The sequence below is a fragment of the Rhinoraja longicauda genome, chromosome 4 (genome assembly GCF_053455715.1).
Source record: "Rhinoraja longicauda isolate Sanriku21f chromosome 4, sRhiLon1.1, whole genome shotgun sequence".
Lineage (NCBI taxonomy): Eukaryota > Metazoa > Chordata > Chondrichthyes > Rajiformes > Arhynchobatidae > Rhinoraja > Rhinoraja longicauda.
In genome coordinates this window covers 44883588-44905163 of record NC_135956.1, presented here as the reverse complement: position 1 = coordinate 44905163, position 21576 = coordinate 44883588, and the positions used below count along the sequence as shown (strand labels likewise).

General features: G+C 45.5%; 1 protein-coding gene across 2 annotated transcripts; it reads right to left on the bottom strand.

Moving 5' to 3' along the window:
- Nucleotides 1-509: 509 nt before the first annotated feature.
- On the bottom strand, nucleotides 510-21247 carry LOC144592725 (zinc transporter ZIP6-like). 2 transcript variants are annotated; one of them, XM_078397630.1, is made up of 10 exons: nucleotides 21115-21247; nucleotides 16786-17546; nucleotides 12076-12244; nucleotides 11172-11341; nucleotides 8946-9113; nucleotides 6740-6851; nucleotides 5492-5875; nucleotides 4128-4208; nucleotides 3262-3452; nucleotides 510-2565 (listed from the first exon to the last, which is right to left on the bottom strand). In XM_078397630.1, the coding sequence occupies exons 2-10, from the start codon at nucleotides 17539-17541 to the stop codon at nucleotides 2413-2415; spliced, it is 2184 nt and encodes a 727-aa protein (XP_078253756.1). In that variant the 5' UTR covers nucleotides 17542-17546; nucleotides 21115-21247; the 3' UTR covers nucleotides 510-2412. The 2 variants fall into 2 exon arrangements, with proteins under 2 accessions (XP_078253756.1, XP_078253758.1); XM_078397632.1 differs by having other exon boundaries at nucleotides 21068-21152.
- Between the last annotated feature and the right edge of the window lie 329 nt (nucleotides 21248-21576).

Sequence of the window (21576 nt, the reverse complement as noted above, 5' to 3'; positions counted from 1 at the left end):
GATGTACCATCCATTAACATGGGTTTTCATCAACTATAGGTTAAAAAATCATAAGTGCCCCCTGTCTTTTGCACCAGAAGCTTAGACAATATTCCCACACAGATTAATTAGCATAAATTGTTAAATTGGCCAGGAAAAGTCAACATTACATTAACGTATAGTTGATGTACCATTGGTTAATATGTATTTTCATCAATTGCACGTTCAAAAATTAGTGAGCACCTACGTGTTTGGGGACAGTGAAATTCGTGATCAGAGGTGTACACCCAACCAGTCTATGATAATTTTAGGATGTCCCCACTGCTGTTGCACGAAAATCTGAAATTGAGCATATAAATGGCACCTGCCCTATATTGTGCTGCTTCAAAAACAATTTGTTCGCCCCAGGAATTTGTTTTTTTTCTGGTCAAGATTGCAGCGTTTGCAGTTCCCTCCGTTGGTTTTGTGGCGGATGACTGGAGAGCTAGTCCCTAATGTTCACGACACAAGAATCCAAAATTCAGTCAAGAACTTTATTAAAGTTCAAAAGTTACAAGATTCGCCAAATACAACCGACTACAACCTTATCAAACACACACACACTTAACAATCCTCTGTATATTCAATGTTTTCTCACAGTAGTTTCTTCAATCAAAAGCTTACAGGAGAAATTTGAAAGCAACATCTCATTGTAAAAGCACAAGTCCCGTCCTCGCCAGTAACTTACATTTGATTTAAGCACTACATCATCATTTTCAACTCATAGAATACATGAATTTTTCTTCATAAATAGCTCGGTTGCCTTTTGCAGGAACAACGACTTATTACAAAATAAAATAAAATACCACATCATTGTAGAGTGGGTTTGAACACTCACATTGTATATAGATCATAAAAATTATTACCAATATTCTTTGTCTTTCAGGTGTAGACTTTGCTTTTCAGAACATATTTTAAACAATAGCATATGTAGTTGCAACATGTAGGATCCACTTGAAACAACAGTAGCACAATTGCTGAATTAGCACACCTCTACAGGAAAGACCTGTAAAAAATACCATTATTTAGACTGGTCATTGTCACTTTAGTATTTGTACGATCTTACTGGGTTACTTCAAAAGTACTTAATTGGCTGTAAAGTGCTTTGGGGCATCCCGAGGTGGTGAAAAGTATGGAAGAGCCAGTCCCATTTGTAACAGTAAATACACAACACTAAATACACACAAAAGCTAAATCTACAATCTAGGGCATTATCAAACACAAATAACAGTATTTATTGAATACAACAGCCTACCACCTATTATTATACATGCACAATACCACCCCACATACGAGTTGTAAGGCATCTTTTAGCAGCTGTAACACATCTTTGTATGTCGATTGAAATCCACTATGTAACAGGCTGCAATGCATCTTGTAACAACAATTTTAACACAAAGCCCGCAGGATTTGGTCGGCTACTTCTCGATTGGAAAGTATCAAAGTAACTTTTGGAATGTATTAACTCCACACACTGTTGCAGCCAAGGAAGTAAAACCTTGGGAACACGTGGAAAGTGAACAGCAATGAAATTGATAGATGATAAAAGGTATCTGAATAACAAGTAGAAATCCTGTGGAATTTCATAGAAAATATAACTGTTCCTGTAACTTGCTCTTGGTTCCCCCTTCGCCATCCTTTTGGCGATTTCTTCCTTTCTATTTATTTGGCACTCAGCTCCCTTCCTGGTTATCACTAAACCCATGTCCACACTCAACTGATTATCTCAGGTGGCCATTAACTAATTCTGTTTGTACCTCGCACATTAGTGAATTCATACTTAATACATTATTTTAATATGTGGATTACACACAGCAATGTGACTCAGCCAAAGATCAATAGCTACAGTAGGGAAAAAGGCCGAGTTACAAGTGCAGAACGTGAAAAATTAACCAATTGTGGTGATGACTGCGGGTGGGGTGGGGGAAACTACACTTACTCAAGGTCCCAAGCGGTAAAAGTTACAGCTTTCCACTGAGCGCATGCCCTGACATTTGATTCCACTGACTTCAAGGAAATTCTGGAGGTCAGATGATATTCCCATCCCCTTTCAGCGCTGCAAGTTTATATTCCTACTTCCTTCATTCCTTCAAGATGCTGGTCTCAGTTTGGAGATAAGACTTAAGCTACCTGCTAAAACAAAAACTTGCAATGATGCAGGAAAAACTGTAGGTTAGGTCATGAGTTGGGTGCAAAATAAAGGTTTCGGCCTGGAGAGGAGATGGTGGCAACTGGGAGGTGGATTTGGCAGAGGTTGTGAGGCTTCTATTGCAGATCACCATGCACCACCAATCAACTACACTCATCGTCACACAATAACCTACACTAAACAAATAAATAAACCTAAATCTAGTAATTATGAATACCAACTGGTTTAAGATACAACCAATTTTATCACAGTTTCACAATTGACAAGATTTTATGTTCAAACACAGCAATAAGCAACATGATGCCAAATCCCAGGAGCATTCCTGCATTCTGAAGCAGGAAGCTAGCTCCATGGCTGTAGTCATGGTCACCAGCATCACTATGAAGCATTTCCGGAACCTGTAAAATGAGATGATAGGTACCATTATTCAGTTTTATATTACTGTGAAACAAATGCAGAGCAATGCAGTAAGCTGCTCTGGTTCAGAGTTTTATGAAGCGCTAATATTCCAGCCAGATAATATTGCTGACAGATAACTTCAGGCACCAAACCCTAGATGCGACACATCCCAGGACACTACAGGAAGTTAGTGAGAAACTACTGCAAGCTCTGATCTCAATCTTTCAAATATACTTGGATAGGAATGTTCCAGAAGTGATGTAGGATGTGTTGACCAATCAGACGATGACCAGTGGAATTTCATAGCAGATAGAAATTATACTTGACTTGAAATAGTCACAATAAATAAGGATTGTCTGTAGATATTTGTAAAGAGTAAATTACATCACACAAATTTCATTGCATATTTTGGAAAAAACAGAAGTGTACTGATAAGGAACTGAAGTGCACTGCATGGATTTCAAATGCAAGTTTGATAGGATATATCAGATTCCCCACATTATACTCCCCAAATACTACATGCACACTTAAATTGCCTGTCTCCAGTACAGAACAAATGTTAGATGCCAATGCACGCACGTGTTTTTTTAAAGAATGATAACATTAAGTATGCTGAGATTACTTTCTATGGAGGTGCACCATAGATGTAAACTGTAGCAGTAAATACAAAAGGAAGCAACAAAGTATATACGTACCATATCAACCAGGGCCACATACAAGAACAAACCAGCAGTAATTGCAAAGATCCAAGTGGAGACATTTTCAGCATAATGTCCAATGGCTGTGCCTGTTATCATGCCCAGGTATCCCAACAAAGCAGATAACATATTATACAAAATAGCTTGCTTGATGGTCATTCCAGCCTTCAACAGCACAGCAAAATCACCTGCATACAACCATAGTTCAAAATTTTTTAGAAGTCTCATTTCAAACCCATGTACTTTCTAAGCCTGGTTCCCTTACACTGTTACACCACCTCAGTTCATTGCACTAGTTTTAAGGAGCAGATTTATATTTCGGAAGGTCGCCTGTGTTTTAGTAGGTAACACATATGCCTGAGTCAGAGAATTGTGGATTCACAATCTGCTCGAGTTAAATTCTAGAATGTCATTCCTAATGTAGTCGTTCAGATTTTCACAGGAGGTCACATGTGGCCTAATATGTGGCACAAAAGATTCCTCAAGACTATTTTGAAGATAAATTTTCCACAACACCCTTGAATGATATTTATCACAACCTCATGAGAGATCTGACTGGGGAGTTTGTTTTGCATAACTGACTTATGTAAAATAATAACTTTATTCTTCCTCAACAAGTGACTAATCTGCACCATGTTTCTCTGACTGTAAAATACTTGGAAAAGTCTTGAGTTTATGAAGATTATATAAACATAGCATGGTAATTGACCTATAAAAAGAGATAATTTTAGAAGCATTGGTACAAACTTTCCATGTTGGAATGCACAGGAGGCCTTGTACACAGTACTGTACATTCTTCCCCCTCTGAACTGTTCAGTCACAGCCAAGCATGTTATTGTGGAGGAGTTTTGTTTGGCACTTACCCAGCTCGTGTGGTAGTTCATGACAGAAAACCGCAACAGATGTACTCAATCCACTAGACAAGCCTCCAGTGAATGCAGCCCCTGAAATCAAAATTGAAATATTGATTATGTTGGAATTGAGGAAAAGAAAATTAAGTTTAAATAATTACAGCTAAACTTAATGCCAGTGTAAATAATGCTTATAACAATGAGTTTCTCATCACTCAAATGCAGCTACTTTCAGACCACTTCTCCAAGAAATTATATAAATTACGTTGTACTGACAGCAATTGATCCATTGAAGAGAAATGTATTCTGACAGAGGCTTTTCTACAATGCCTACTCGCAAGAGGAAAAAGTATTCTAAGGGTTGTCAATTCTCAGTAAATACAAGCCAGGCCTGCCATGGCCGAAATACAGCACCTTAAAACATAGCTGTCGGGGTGACACAATAATTTATAATAAGAAAAAAAAAAATCGTGTCAGGGGTAACATTGGATTGTGGTGGAGGTCAATCTGGCATCCTTGAGGAAATGGTGGAAGGGTTAGCTACCGGGTCTGGTCGGGTTGGGCCTGTGTGTCGCTCTGAAAACTGTTAACAGAATGTCCTCTGAAATGGCTTACAAACTACACAGGTGAAGGGCAATACATCCAGGCACCCAGCAATGCCCCGATCTTGATTTAAAAAAAAAAAAAATCACTTTATCGGTATATATAACCCCAGAAATGGAGTCAGCAAACGTAGCGAGAAGTAACAACAGATGTGCAAAATTCAGACCATTTTTATTGCAGCCTCTAAAACTCAGGTTATCCCTTAAGTTCCTGCAGGTCAACACGACTCCTGAGCTGTGATTCTACATAGAGCATGGTGGTACGATGCAACTTCAATAAAGAGGTTCTCACTTGGGTGAAGTAGCACCATATCAGAGTATAGTCAAGGTGGACATCTAAAGTTTTCAGATGTTAAGAGAATTAGAGTACACAGGATTAATATGGAAGAGTGGTGTCAAGGTAAAAGATTAACTACAATTTTACTGAATGGCACAGCAGGCACCTGGGCATGAGCAAGTGGTGAGGAAGTCTGAGGAAGGGTCCCGACCAGAAACGTCACCTATCCGTTTTCTGCAGAGATGCTGCCTGACCCGCTGAGAAACTTCAGCATTTTGTGTCTATCTTTGGTGAGTAGGACCAGTTGGAGAGCTCTTTCAGTATAGGTACAATGGGCTGAATATGGCCTTCCAAAACTGCATCATTCCACATCCACCAAATCAATGCAAGACATCTATTGCCCTTCCTGAACAAAATATTCTCCTCAACCACTGGTGTTTAAATTGCCAGACGCAGTCATGTTTTCGGTTTTACTGAGTGTAAATAAAGAGTCTCACCAATGGCTAAACCATCGCTGAAGTTGTGAAGCCCGTCACCCATTATCACCATCCACGCCAGCGTTGCTATTCCTGCATCCTTCAGGTCCTCCTGGAAATAGTGGTGGCCGTGACTATTGGGGTGGTGATCCTGATGGTGGTGGTGGTGCAGAATGTGATGGTAGCGATGGTGGTGGTGGTGGGAGTCATCAGCGTTTCCTATGGTGTCGTGGAAGTGAGAGTGGCATTTGTTTTCGCATTCCCTCGGCACATAAGGGCTGTAATTTCCTTCCGGGTGAGGAGGGGCAATCATAACTTCTTGTTCTGGAGTCAGCGAGTTTTGACTGTTATCCAGGGAGGGAAGGTTTGACAGATCCTTGGATTCAACTACATAGTCCTCGGGGTCTATGGAAGGTACACATTTTACATTTCAAAAAGACACATGAAAAGATAAAGTCAAATGAAACAGCATAAAAAAAGCATTGTATCACAGCGTGCATTCATTTAAAAGGAAAAACAATATCGATGGAAACTTAGAGAAATTATCCAGCATCCGGTCTAGACAAATATGGAAACTGGAAAGCAATATACATTGGTATTCATCTTAAAGCTGTATCTTCAAACACATTTTAAACTAAAAAAAACTACTTGAAAAAAATGAAAATGATCAAATCATCAGAATGCATTCAGGCAGCTGGTCAAACATGGCCATGTTGTACATATTTACTCAGCCAATCTGATTGCAGTATGTAATGTCCCCTTTCAAAGTTCACTGAGCACTCTTGTCCCCCAGAATGCATCCCGAATGCTCGGCGAGGGCCAGTAGATGAGGGTTGAAGTAATATCATCTATTTTCCAACTTAATTAAAAAATCAAAATGATGCCCCAAATATTTAAAACTTGAGGCTCACTTGTTAATGTCGACGTTAATGTCTGACTTGAAATAGATTTCACTCTTTAGATTCCCATTTCTCCACCATTTTGAGGTCTAGTCAAATTAGATCCACCTGGTGTCACTGTCAGAAACACAGTCCTTGTCAAGTCCAGGAACCGATTAACCACAAAGACAAGGCTCTGTTGTGTCCAAGGGATCCTTTCACTCCTTTCATTTTCACAATGCATGTACCATGTTCAGTCGTTTCACTCCACAAAAACAAGAGTTTTAACAATCTCAGAAAAATTGTAATCTACACACAGTGCAGGGCGACACTGATCTCTATTTTGGAAAATACCTGTGGACATTTACCTGTGGTCCAGTAACAAGCCTACCTGCACTTTGTTTTAGATATGTGTTATCATCCTTGGATAACTGTTGTGATTCCTGGGTTTCTGCATTTCTGTCAAGATCTACATCTTGTTCATCCTGGTTAGATTTCTTCTGCTGTTGAAACAAAATAATTCCTCTCAATCATTGTACACTGGTGCCAAAATCCTAAATGCTAAGTGTAAAGTTGAAGGAATTCCCTTTCAGAATGGCAGGCAGTGTCTAGTGGGGTACTGCAAGGCTTGGTGCTGGGACCGCAGCTATTTACAATATACATTAATGACTTGGATGAAGGGATTAGAAGTACCATTAGCAAATTTCCAGATGATACAAAGCTGGGTGGTAGTGTGAACTGTGAGGAAGATGCTGTGAGGTTGCAGGGTGACTTGGACAGGTTGTGTGAGTGGGCGGATGCATGGCAGATGCAGTTTAATGTGGATAAGTGTGAGGTTATCCACTTTGATGGTAAGAATAGGTAGGCAGATTATTATCTGAATGGTGTCAAGTTAGGAAAAGGGGACGTACAACAAGATCTGGGTGTCGTAGTGCATCAGTCACTGAAAGGAAGCATGCAGGTACAGCAGGCAGTGAAGAAAGCCAAAGGAATGTTGGCCTTCATAACAAGAGGATTGAGTATAGGAGCAAAGAGGTCCTTCTGCAGTTGTACAGGGCCCTAGTGAGACCGCACCTGGAGTACTGTGTGCTGTTTTGGTCTTCAAACTTGAGGAAGGATATTTTTGCTATTGAGTGCGTGCAGCGTAGGTTTACTAGGTTAATTCCCGGAATGGCGGGACTGTCATATGTTGAAAGACTTGTGGAATGTGGGAGGAAACCAGAGCACCAGAGAAAACCCACACAGTCACATGGAGAATGTATAAACTCTGTACAGACAACACCTGTATTCAGGATGGAACCAGGGTCTCTCTCCAGCGCCGTACGGTAGCAATTCTACCGCCAGTGTGCCATTGCTGCACTCGGCCTTCACATGCCTGGAGAGCTGCTTTGTACCTCATAGTATAACCTCCAGCCCAAGAAAGCCTTGCGTTTATAGTTAATTAGTTCCTGGACTCTGACTGAGATGACGTGGATCTAATTCTACTAGACCTCAGGAATCAGCAGGCACTCTGTGTCTCCTGCTTTAGTTTAGTCTAGAGATATAGCGCGGAAATAGGCCCTTTGGCACACCGAGTCCATGCCGACCAGCGATCCTTGCACATTAACACTACCCTACACACACACACTAGGGACAATTCACACTTTAACCAACCCAATTAACCTACAAACCTGTACGTCTTTGGAGTGTGGGAGGAAACCAAAGATCTCGCAGAAAACCCACAAGCCTATGGGGAGAATGTACAAACTCCGCAAAGACAGCACCTGTAGTCGGGATTGAACCCGGGTTTCTGGCGCTGCAAGCCCTGCAAGGCAACTCTACCGCTACACCACCGTACTGTCTGGTGTTACTTTCATGCAACAATTATTATGATTTTAATAAGAATAAAGGCGTAGCTGAGCCCTTCTGGTCAAACTGGCGCTGTGGTTTCTTTTTATCACTAATCCATTATTAACACATTTCTCCAATCTCCCCTTAACTTCTCTGCTTTAGAGAGAACTGCTCCAGTCTCTCTGCATCACTGAATTTTCCTATAATCTGTATTACACTGCAAACCATTCATCCTTGCCTGTGATGGTTCTGATTCTTTTATTAATATACCACCCGTGAGAAGCAACTTACCATCAAGGCTACCACAGTTTTACTTCCCTGTTCAAATATCCAAAGGGAGGGGATCATTTACAAACAAGACAATTATCATATCATATCATATCATATATATACAGCCGGAAACAGGCCTTTTCGGCCCTCCAAGTCCGTGCCGCCCAGTGATCCCCGTACATTAACACTATCCTACACCCACTAGGGACAATTTTTACATTTACCCAGCCAATTAACCTACATACCTGCACGTCTTTGGAGTGTGGGAGGAAACCGAAGATCTCGGAGAAAACCCACGCAGGTCACGGGGAGAACGTACAAACTCCTTACAGTGCAGCACCCGTAGTCAGGATCGAACCTGAGTCTCCGGCGCTGCATTCGCTGTAAAGCAGCAACTCTACCAGCAATTACCAGTACAATAAACTTTTAGTTGTCAATTAAAATAGTCACTATTTAGCAATAGCTCCCTAGGAACAGGGTGGTCCATCAACTCTTACCTTCCTTTTTCCTTTGTACAATTTAATTAACGTTATCAGATGTTCGATAAGAAACATAAAGTACAGGCCCCCAAGGGCAGTGAGCCCCTTCCACACATAATTCAAGTGGTCGTGGTCTTCTTCAGGATGTTCATGTTGCTCACTGCTATGGTGATGAAAGCCTTGAGACTGGAAGGAGCAGAATTATGGTTTTAGTTCCAAAGTAATAAAGGCATCCCACAAACCTCAATTTCTATTCCATTTCTAGTCCCAAGCACGTTTGTGTATTTGAAGTATTGCAACTGTTATAATATGGGAAATGCAGCGGCCATTTTGTAAACAGCAACCATGCACCAACGTGTCAATGACCAATCTGTCCTGGCTATGCTTATTCAAAACAGAGATCACGGCATCCTTCACACACAATCACATAGTAGACCTCAATTTCATATCTCTGCCATCTTGGGCCAGGAGCTATCCCGGAAAGTCAGGTGCCAGGAGTATCTCGGCAACCCGGCAAATCAGCTCGCCCGGTGTGGACCGAGGACTTGGTCACCGAGGACGGAGGACCCACCCGGTAGACCCAGCTCACCCATGGAGGTCTTCGAACTCGGCCTCGAGCTACTGGCATCTACAGGACCCACGCCGCTGAGAGCATGGAGGGACCCGTGAGCAACCATCGAGCATAGGGGGACGGTCGAGAGTGAGTACTGCCGAGAGCATGGGGGGACCCACGTAGCCGAGAGCGAGGAGGGCAGCCGAGAGCTAACTGATGGGAGGGCCACCAAGAATGATGGTGGACCTGTTGGGGGGCAGCCGAGAACAAAGGAGGACTCAGCAGGGGGTTGCCTGCTGCCACATGCAGCGGCAGGCAGAAGATAGAACTGTTTGGTGAACTGTTGTACCTTTGTCAGTGCTGGAAACGTGGTGACTCTTCTGTACAGCTAGGTGAGGTCTGCTGTATGATTTTACTGGGTCGTTTGCAAAACAAAGTATTTCACTGTAACTAGGTGCATGTGACAATAAAGTTTAATTGAATCATGGCAATTGAATAGGGCGGTCATGGTGGTGCAACTGTAGAGTTCCTGCCTTACAGCGAATGCACCCCCGGAGACCTGGGTTCGATCCCGACTACGGGTGCGGTCTGTACAGAGTTTGTACGTTCTCCCCGTGACCTGCCTGGGTTTTCTCCGAGATCGTCAGTTTCCTCCCACACTCCAAAGACGTACAGGTCTGTAGGTTAATTGGCTTGGTAAATGTAAAAATTGTCCTTAGTGGGTGTAGGATAGTGTTAATGTGCAGGGATCGCTGGTCGGCACGGACCCTGTGGGCCGAAGGGCCTGTTTCCACCCTGTATCTCTGAACTAAACTAAACTCTGAAGATGGGGATAAAATGACACAGGTCTGGGGTAGAGGTGGTGGTGCGACTTATCACTGGCATTGCCCAATGTCAAGGGACATGCCCTGAGGTTCGACCTTTTTAAGCAGCAACATGCAAGCTCAAGGTTCTCTCAACTTTTAGTTTAGTTTTGGTTTAGAGATACAGTGCGAAAACAGGCCCTTTGGCCCACCCTGCTGACCAGCGACCCTCGCACACTAACACTATCTGACACACACCAGGGACAATTTACAATTATATCAATCCAATTAACCTACCATCCTGTATGTGTTTGGAGTGTGGGAGGAAACCAGAGCTCCCAATGAAAACCCACGCAGGTCACAGGGAGAAAGTACAAACTCCGCACAGACAGCACCCGTAATCAGGATCGAGCTGGGGCCTCGAGTGGTGTTAAAGCAGCAACTCTACCGTTGCGCATCCATGCAGCCCAATCTTGAACCACAATGTTCCTTCAAATCAACTGTCTGATCCCATCATCTGTTCCCTGTTTCGTCACTCAGTCCCCTGCATTATGGATGCGTCCGAATTATCGTGGGCTAACCCATGGATCTTTGCCTTTTAAAATCCATCTTGATGCAGAGGGACAAAGATGACGATGATCCAGTGCGTTTGGACCTGTCCACAACATTCCAAGAGCTTAAATTTAGGAAAATTCCACCAAATATTGACATGGAAAAAGTAAACACGCCTTTGCGAAGCAACAGATCTTCTTGGCAGCATTCAGCATCTCGTTGGTAAAGTGGTCACAAGCGTCCCACAGCCTGATTTTATCAGTATATTGAGCTGTGCCCTCAGTGGGATATGGGACAGGCTACATGGATTACTGGATAGACACAGACAGTACTTACATGCGGCAAGAGATGTAAAAACGCATCCCCGCTCAATGTCCCGACAGCCAAAGCAACCAAAAATGTCAAGAGAAACTTGAAGAATGCCTTATTCATTAAAGGCATAAAGATGATGCCCAATAGAGACAGCAGACTGATGATTGTGACAGATATGAAACCTCCAGTCCATGCTGTTGCAAAACAAGAAACAGGCAGAGGTAAATACTTCCTTATACTTTCCAAAAATACACTTGCATTTGTCAATAACATTTGGTAAATGATTTACTAGCCATTTCCTATCCTCCCTTTCTCTCCACATCAAGTCTGCATCATCGTAGTAGTCAGTAAACTAGCATTATGGTCCATGATGCGATTTTAATCTCACTTCTCCATTAATGCTGTTATAAAATGGCTGAAGCCCTGGGTTTCATAAAGACAGAGTGAAGCAAAAGGAAGTTATGCATGATCTCTCTAAGTCTGTGAATTAGGCCATTCAGATCTCAAGATCTGTTGGGCTTGCAAGGAACCTTTACCAGAACGGTATAAGCAATGAGGCGCTGGAGTTACTTTGAGAGACTGGATTCTTCTCCAAGTTCTGAAAATAATATTAAGAGGAGATCTGATGGAGGTGTTAAAATTCATTATTTATTTTCCCCAGAATGAATTAAAACTTGCTTTCACCTGGAGGAGGATTGACGACCACAGGAGGTGCTGAATAGAGTGGTAATAGATTCACCAAAGGGAAATGATAAAGCGAAATGCACAGCACCTTGGGGAAGGGCAGCAATAAGTGGGAGTGGACGGATAACTCACTCAAAGTCTGCATTGACAACCTTGTCCCCTGCTGTGATCTTCAGTGACAGATTTTGGACACGTGCATTACTCAGTGTGAGGTAAAAATTCCAAATTACATAAAATGACTCACCTGCCCCAATGGAGTAACCAGCATATTTCTCTCCAGGTTCATGTGCAATGCATGCCTTGCTTTCGATCTGATCCAGAAGTGCTGGGCAAAGGTAGCTGAACTGCTCAGCACTCAAAGTTGCATGTGGGAGCATTCCATGGGATGAGAGTATCTCGTCTGCATTCAGGCACTGCAGGGGAAACAGTACACTATGGGTGATAGAGTTTGTTTAGAACATAGCCTGACTAACAGCACTGAACTCACCAAACTTCATGGGTAGCCACCAATGATCTAGCCCCTTAAACAATGTGTTTATGTTACTGAACCAGCAGACCCCTTGACCTTCAATAAGCCCAAGGCTGATTTTGTTAACCGCAGAACAGCTTTCTTGCACTATATACATAACATCCATCAAATTGAAAAAAATGTCGATTCGATTGAATATACTCAGCGAATGAGTCTCAATTGCCCTCTGAGGAGAATTCCAAAGATTCACCAGCCTTTGGGTGGAGATATTTCTTCTCATATATGTCCTGAATGGCCAACTCTTTATTTTGATCCTCCATTTTGATCCTCCAACTCTGATCCTCCATTACGGACGTCTTTGTCATTAGACTAACTTCTCATTTGCTTAATCAAACACATTAATAATTTTGCATATTTCACTGAGGTCACCTCTTATGTTTCTAAAATCAATAGAGTACAGGCCCTATCTGCTTAATCTCTTCAAATCTGCCAACTCAAGCAGGTGAATATTTCCTCCATGTTGAGCATGTCCTGCTGTAGGAAGAGGGAGCAGACCTGTCCACAACATTGCAGAAGCAGCAGGATCACAAGCATTTGGAGCAAGATATCCCTCACACTTAATTCTTTGGCAAAAATACCATTTGTCTGATGAAATGTTTGCTGTTCACGAAAGTTAACGTTCAGTGATTTGTGTGCAAGGACATGCAGTTCCAGTTGAACACCAGCACCAATTTATGTTTATCCTAGGCTTTCAATCCCATTTTAAAAATATTTCACAACCATCATGGATGACCTCCTTCTCTCCCATCTCTTTTTATCTTCTCCCCCCCCCCCCCACCCTCATCCTCCACTAAAAGTTGGTTAACCAGTTCCAGTCTGAATCAGTCTGAAGAAGGGTTCTGCCCCAAAAAGTTACCTATCCATTTTCTCCAGAGATGCTGCCCAACCCGCTGAGTTACTCCAGCATATTGTCTCTATCTCTGGTTGACGTCCTGTCTTTCTACATTATATTTATGTTTCTATTCAGACATGTCCTTCCCCATCCCTAAACATTGTTCAATACTATTTTATTTTATTTGTTTGGGGTTGAAGTGACTCCACCAATACGATCACTCTAAACTGCATCCTCATTCTCCATCCTGTGTACAAATAAGTCTCTGGATAACCCAAGCCAGTGCGGCCTTGTGTGGAACAATCCCATTCACCCTGTACTCACTGAATGGCCCTGCCTCTGACACCGCCACTGTCAAATTCACCTATTTTCTAATTCCTCCCCATGTCTCACCCCCTCCAATGGTCGAATTTCAGCCTTTCATGTTTTCAACTGACCAGAAGATTGGTTCCAAACCTACCTCTTTATTCTCTTTATTCATAGTGATCTATAAAACCCATGACCCCAACCAAGCCTGAAGAAGGGTCCCGACCTGAAGCATTGTCCATTCATTCCATCCACAGATGCCACCTAACCGCCTGTATTACTCCAGCAGTTTGTGTTGTAACCCAACCAAGCCTTCAGGGGTACACAACGTATAGAAAAGACAGACAGGTGGGCAGAGGGGGTGGGGTTGCTCTGCTGGTAAGGAATGATATTCATTCCCTTGCAAGGGGTGACATAGAATCAGGAGATGTTGAATCAGTATGGATAGAAATGAGGAATTGTAAGGGTAAAAAGACCCTAATGGGAGTTATCTATAGGCCCCCAAACAGTAGCCTCGACATAGGGTGCAAGTTGAATCAGGAGATAAAATTGGCGTGTCACAAATGTAATGCTACGGTGGTTATGGGAGATTTCAACATGCAGGTAGACTGGGAAAATCAGGTTGGAAATGGACCCCAGGAAAGAGAGTTTGTAGAGTGCCTTCGAGATGGATTCTTAGAACAGCTTGTACTGGAGCCTACCAGGGAGAAGGCAATTCTGGATTTAGTGTCGTGTAATGATCCTGATCTGATAAGGGGACTAGAGGTAAAAGAGCCATTAGGAGGCAGTGATCACAACATGATAAGTTTTACTCTGCAAATGGAAAGGCAGAAGGGAAAATCGGAAGTGTCAGTATTACAGTATAGCAAAGGGGATTACAGAGGCATGAGGCAGGAGCTGGCCAAAATTGACTGGAAGGAGGCCCTAGCAGGGAAGACAGTAGAATAGCAATGGCAGGTATTCCTGGGAATAATGCAAAGGTTGCAGGATCAATTTATCCCAAAGAGGCGGAAAGACTCTAAGGGGAGTAAGAGACACCTGTGGCTGACAAGGGAAGTCAAGGACAGCATAAAAATTAAGGAGAGGAAGTATAACATAGCAAAGAAGAGTGGGAAGGCAGAGGATTGGGACTCTTTTAAAGAGCAACAAAAGTTAACTAAAAAGGCAATACGGGGAGAAAAGATGAGGTACGAGGGTAAACTAGCCAATAATATAAAGGAGGATAGCAAAAGTTTTTTTAGGTACGTGAAGAGGAAAAAAATAGTCAAGGCAAATGTGGGTCCCTTGAAGACAGAAGCAGGGGAATTTATTATGGGGAACAAAGAAATGGCAGACGAGTTAAACCGTTACTTTGGATCTGTCTTCACTGAGGAAGATACACACAATCTCCCAAATGTTCTAGGGGCCGGAGAACCTAGGGTGATGGAGGAACTGAAGGAAATCCACATTAGGCAGGAAATTGTTTTGGGTAGACTGATGGGACTGAAGGCTGATAAATCCCCAGGGCCTGATGGTCTGCATCCCAGGGTACTTAAGGAGGTGGCTCTAGAAATAGTGGAAGCATTGGAGATCATTTTTCAATGTTCTATAGATTCAGGATCAGTTCAGGATTGGAGGATAGCAAATGTTATCCCACTTTTTAAGAAAGGAGGGAGAGAGAAAACGGGTAATTATAGACCAGTTAGTCTGACATCAATGGTGGGGAAGATGCTGGAGTCAATTATAAAAGATGAAATTGCTGAGCATTTGGATAGCAGTAACAGGATCATTCCGAGTCAGCATGGATTTACGAAGGGGAAATCATGCTTGACAAATCTACTGGAATTTTTTGAGGATGTAACTAGGAAAATTGACAGGGGAGAGTCAGTGGATGTGGTGTACCTCGACTTTCAGAAAGCCTTCGACAAGGTCCCACATAGGAGATTAGTGGGCAAAATTAGAGCACATGGTATTGGGGGTAGGGTACTGACATGGATAGAAAATTGGTTGACAGACAGAAAGCAAAGAGTGGGGATAAATGGGTCCCTTTCGGAATGGCAGGCAGTGACCAGTGGGGTACCGCAAGGTTCGGTGCTGGGGCCCCAGCTATTTACGATATACATTAATGACTTAGATGAAGGGATTAAAAGTACCATTAGCAAATTTGCAGATGATACTAAGCTGGGGAGTAGTGTGAATTGTGAGGAAGATGCAATAAGGCTGCAGGGTGACTTGGACAGGTTGTGTGAGTGGGCGGATACATGGCAGATGCAGTTTAATGTAGATAAGTGTGAGGTTATTCACTTTGGAAGTAAGAATAGAAAGGCAGATTATTATCTGAATGGTGTCAAGTTAGGAAGAGGGGATGTTCAACGAGATCTGGGTGTCCTAGTGCATCAGTCACTGAAAGGAAGCATGCAGGTACAGCAGGCAGTGAAGAAAGCCAATGGAATGTTGGCCTTCATAACAAGAGGAGTTGAGTATAGGAGCAAAGAGGTCCTTCTACAGTTGTACCGGGCCCTGGTGAGACCGCACCTGGAGTACTGTGTGCAGTTTTGGTTTCCAAATTTGAGGAAGGATATTCTTGCTATTGAGGGCGTGCAGCGTAGGTTCACTAGGTTAATTCCCGGAATGGCGGGACTGTCGTATGTTGAAAGGCTGGAGCAATTAGGCTTGTATACACTGGAATTTAGAAGGATGAGGGGGGATCTTATTGAAACATATAAGATCATTAGGGGATTGGACACATTAGAGGCAGGAAACATGTTCCCAATGTTGGGGGAGTCCAGAACAAGGGGCCACAGTTTAAGAATAAGGGATAGGCCATGAGGAACGGAGATGAGGAAGAACTTTTTCAGTCAGAGAGTGGTGAAGGTGTGGAATTCTCTGCCTCAGAAGGCAGTGGAGGCCAGTTCGTTGGATGCTTTCAAAAGAGAGCTGGATAGAGCTCTTAAGGATAGCAGAGTGAGAGGGTATGGGGAGAAGGCAGGAACGGGGTACTGATCGAGAGTGATCAGCCATTATCGCATTGAATGGCGGTGCTGGCTCGAAGGGCTGAATGGCCTACTCCTGCACCTATTGTCTATTGTTATCTGTCCAAATATCTCCGATTGCCAAACGTGATTCACCTTGGTGTGTGGGGAAGAACTGCAGATGCTGGTTTAAATCGAAGGTAGACACAAAATGTGTTTTGTGTCTACCTGTGATTCACCTTGGGATCCGCTACCACATTACTAGGTGCTGCATAAATGCAGACGGCTGTTTGTTGCTGCGGGTTGGCAAAGTTAAAGAGTGAAAGGAATCCTTACCTCTTCTTTGCTCAGGTCTTCATCCACATGGTCCTCAGGCTGATTGTTTCTTCTGCGGAGCTCTCTGAGGATCTTGTGGGTAGAAGCAGGTGGCAGTTGTGCCCCCGTGCCGGTGGTGTACCCGGCCGTTGTGCCGAGCTGCCCTCTGAGCTCGAGTGCCGCAGATGGCCCGGTCGGGGAGCTGGCGGTCGGAGGGCTGCGTGCTGGCCGGGCACGCCGCTTCCTTCCTGATCTGTCGCTGGGCGGGACTGAGTGGGAGTGTGCACCGGAGCCACTGGGGGTGTCTGCCCCAGATACGTTGATGTGCTTTGGAACATGCCCAGCCTCTCTTGGGGTGGTCTGCAGGTCGATTCTCAGCTGGATCTGCCGGCAGCCTGGACAGCAGTGGTGACGAATGGTCCCTTCTGCTAATACCATGCGTTTCTTGGTGACGTGATCAAAGTGCTCGCCTTTGGTCACCATGGTCCTGACACCTCCCACCCCAATGTTACACAGCAGCTTCTCCAGTCCCTCCACTGTCAGGGTGCCATTTTCTCCATACTGGTTGAAGAGCTTGTGCAGGTAGTATTTCTGTTCAAACACGGCCTTGTACCTGTCCATGGCGGCGGTGGTCGGATCAGGCCGCTGTGCGTGACCGTGCTCATTGTGCGCTGTGCACTGGGGATCGTGATCACCGAGGCCATTGCACCCATCCCACAGGAAGGTCAGCAGGCAGGCCCAGGTGAGACCGACAGCGAGAACCATCCTCCCTGCCATCACTCCTGCCAAATGAAAGAAAGACGTTTCATTTTGTTTTTGATATACAGCATGGAAACAGGCCCATGGCCCATCGAGTCCTCGCCGACCACTAATCACTCATTCCCACTTTCACATCCACTCGCTACATACTGGGGCCAATTTTACAGGAACTAATTAACCTACAAACCACACGTCGCTTTGGGATGAGAGGGGAAACCGGAGGAAACCCACACGGGCACAGGGAGAACGAGCAAAGTCGACACAGACAACAGCAGAGATCAGGATCGAACAGATCACTGGCGCTGTGATGCAGCAGCTCTACCTGCTGCGCCACTGTGCTGCCCGTCTACACACATGTATTATCAGTGGAGACGATAGGACAGCACTTTAAGGAATCTTGCAGCTTTGCACAAATCAATATTCAAGATTCAACGTTCTGTGTTGGTAACGAGTCTGAGGTAGAAGGTAAAATCAGGCCTTGCGGGGCTGGGGAACGATAAGGTTGGAGGCATTAGAGGGCAGAGCGCCGGAATTGGTGAGGTCAGTGATGGTGTTGATGATTAAGGTCTGGTGCTCGTCGGTGGGGGTCACGGTCCAAGGATAAGTAGGAGGTGTCCAAGAGTTGTCGTCTGGCCTCGGTCCGGTAGAGGTCAGCGCGCCAGACTACCACAGCACCTCCCTTGTCAGCGGGTTTGATGACTAAGTCAGGGTTGTTGCAGAATGAGTGGAGGGCTGCACGTTCAGGAGGGGAGAGGTTAGAGTGAGTCACGGGAGTGGAGAATTTGAGGCGGTTAATGTCACACTGGCAGTTGGACATGAAGATGACCCTACTTCAGACTGCCCAACTACCCTAGTGAGGGCAGTTGGTCAGTCTGAAGAAGGGTCTCGAACCAAAACGTCACCCATTCCCTTTCTCCTAATGCTGCCTGACCTGCTGAGTTACTCCAGCATTTTGTGATACCTTCTGTGTTGGTAAGTTCCAAATATTCAGTCCACCTGTTCCCTTCACTCCTTGGGACATTTTAATGGCACCTCAGAATCATGGAAAATTTATGGCAAATGCCCTTTGGATCTATTTTCATCTCAGTTAAATCCCACCTCCCTGCGGTGGGAAAGTAATCCCTGCAGGACGCAACTCATCAAGTGCATATCCAGTCCTGTTGAAACGTGATGAGACTTTCTGTCTCTCCCACTGATTCAGACACTGTGTTGCAGACCCACACTACCTATGGAATCAATTATTTTATCCACATCTCCCCTTTAATTCTACAAATTACTTTACATCTATTCGCTCTGTTTTTTTTAACCTTTCAAATAAAATACATCTATTGTGCTATCTTGTAATTTTATACTTTTAAATTGAGCTGCTTCTTCAACAAAATGACCCCAGCCCATCCCACCTTTATTAAAGATAAAGTTTGTTTTTAAACACCTGATGCCATGTACTTGTAGTGTGACCAGAATTATATGCAGTGTGTAAACCCTGACAGTTGCATACTGTTCTAGCACAACCTCCTTACTTTTATATTGCATGCCTCAGATATAAAGGGAGGTTCCTTTTTACCATCTTGTTGGCCTACCCTGCTACCTTTGAGGGTATAATGTCCCTCTGTTCCTGCAGATCAAACAGCATTCTGCCTTGCACACCTTCCTTTTCACACTCCCTCAAGTGGGGTATCCCAAATCCAAAAGCCACAGTAAGTCCTTCGGCCATCACACCATGCATTCCCTCTCCCTCCTTTCTACACTAATCCTATTTGCTCACATTACATCTGCAGCTTTCTACGCCATGGTAGGTACGTCTCCTGCTTCCCCCCACCCTCCCTCACTCTCTCCCCCCACCCTCCTTCTCCCACTCTCTTCTCCCACCCTCCCTCATTTTTCTTCCACCTTTCCTCTCATCTCCCACCCTCCCTCTCACTGTTATCCCCCACCCTCTCTCTCATCCCCCACCCTCCCTCCCTCTCTTCCCCACCCTGTCCCCCACCCTCCATCATTCTCCCTCCCTTCCCATCCTCTTCCTTTTGTCGCTTTCCCTCCTCCTCCCTCTCCCACTCCTCTCACTCCCTTTCTCTCCCCTTCTCCTCTCATTCCTCATCCTCCCTGCACTCCCTTCCTTCTCCATCTCCAAGGAGAGATAACTGAATAGATAGCAAATTGGCTCCATGGAAGGAAGCAGAGGGTAATGGTGGAAGGTTGCTTCTCAGACTAAATGCCTGTGACTAGTGGTGTGGCTCAGGGTTCAGTGCTGGGCCCGTTACTGTTTGTCATCTACATCAATGATTTGGATGAGAACATACAAGCAAGATTAGCAAGGTTGCTGATGATATAAAAGTTAGTGGTTTTGCAGATAGTGAAGATGGTTGTGAACGATTGCAGCAGGATCTGGATTGATTGGCCAGGTGGGCTGAGGAATGGTAGATGGAATTTAATACAGAGAAGTGTGAGGTGTTGCATTTTGGGACGTCGAACAAGGGCAGGACCTACACAGTAAATGGTAGGCCTCTGGGCAGTGTTGCAGAGCAGAGGGATCTAGGAGTACAGGTGCACGGTTCCTTGAAGGTCAAGTCACAGGTGGATAAGGTCAAAAACGCTTTTGGCACATTGGCTTTCATCAGTCAGAGTATTGTATAGAAGATGGGAGGTCATGTTGCAGTTGTATAAGACGTTGGTGAGACCGCGTTTAGAATATGACTAGTCCAAGTGGACCTATTGTGTCCAAACCTCCCCTGCATTGGTGCAGCACTCTCTCCTCTCCCCAACCCCCTCCCCGCCCTTCTCACCCTTCCCTCCCCCCTCCTTCTGACCCCTCCCCCCTCCCCTTCCCCCCCATCCACCCCCTCCTCCCTCCTTTCCACTCACCCCTCCCCTCAACCCTCCCCTCCACTCCATCCCCCCTTATCCTCCCTCCCCCTCCATCCCCTCCAACCCCCCTTATCCATTTCACACTAAGGATGGTGGGTGTATGGAACAGGCTGCCAGAGGAGGTAGTTGAGGCTGGGACTATCCCATCGTTTAAGAACCAGTTGGACAGGTACATGGATAGGACGGGTTTGAGGGGATATGGACCAAGCACAGGCAAGTGGATGGGACATTGTTGGCCGGTGTGGGCCAGTTGGGCCGAAGGGCCTGTTTCCACAGTGTAAGCACTCTCTCTCTCTCTCTCTCTCTCTCCCTCCCCCACCCCCTCTCTCTCCCCTCCATCCCTCCCTCCCCCCTCCCCCCCTCCCCCCTCCCCCCCTCTCCTCCCTCCCCCCCCTCCTCATCCCTCCCCTCTCCCATGTCCTTCCTCGTTCTCTCCTTCATGCTCTCCCTCCCTTTTCTTCTCTCCTACCTTTCCTCCACATCCTTCTCTCTCCCTCCCTCTTCTCTCCTTTCTTCTGCTCCTTCCCCCTTCGCCCTCCCCCTGTCCTCACCAGGCCCGGCCTCTCCCTCTCCCCCTCCCCCTCCCCCTCCCCCTCCCCCTCCCCTGTCCTCACCAGGCCCGGCCTCTCCGCCTCTCCCCCTCCCCCTCCCCCTCCCCCTCCCCCTCCCCTGTCCTCACCAGGCCCGGCCTCTCCGCCTCTCCCCCTCCTGCTCCCCTGTCCTCACCAGGCCCGGCCGATCACCCGATGATGAACCGAACCGGCAGAGTTTGTCCCGGACGCCTGGAAGCGTCTCTCATGGCCCGCGAGCCGCCCAATCATCGTGCGTCGGCTCCGCAGCTCCGCCGTGTGGCCGCACCGGTAACAGCAGAGTCCCTGCAGCTCCGCAGCTCCCCCGCGTGGCCGCACCGGTAACAACAGTCCCTGCAGCACCGCAGCTCCCCGAGTGGCCGCACCGGTAACAGCAGAGTCCCTGCGGTTCAGCAGCTCCACCAGTGGCCGCACCGGTAACAGCAGTGTCCCTGCGGCTCAGCAGCTCCCCCGCGTGGCCGCACTGGTAACAACAGTCCCTGCAGCACCGCAGCTCCCCCTAGTGGCCGCACCGGTAACAGCAGAGTCCCTGCGGTTCAGCAGCTCCCCCCAGTGGCCGCACCGGTAACAGCAGAGTCCCTGCGGTTCAGCAGCTCCC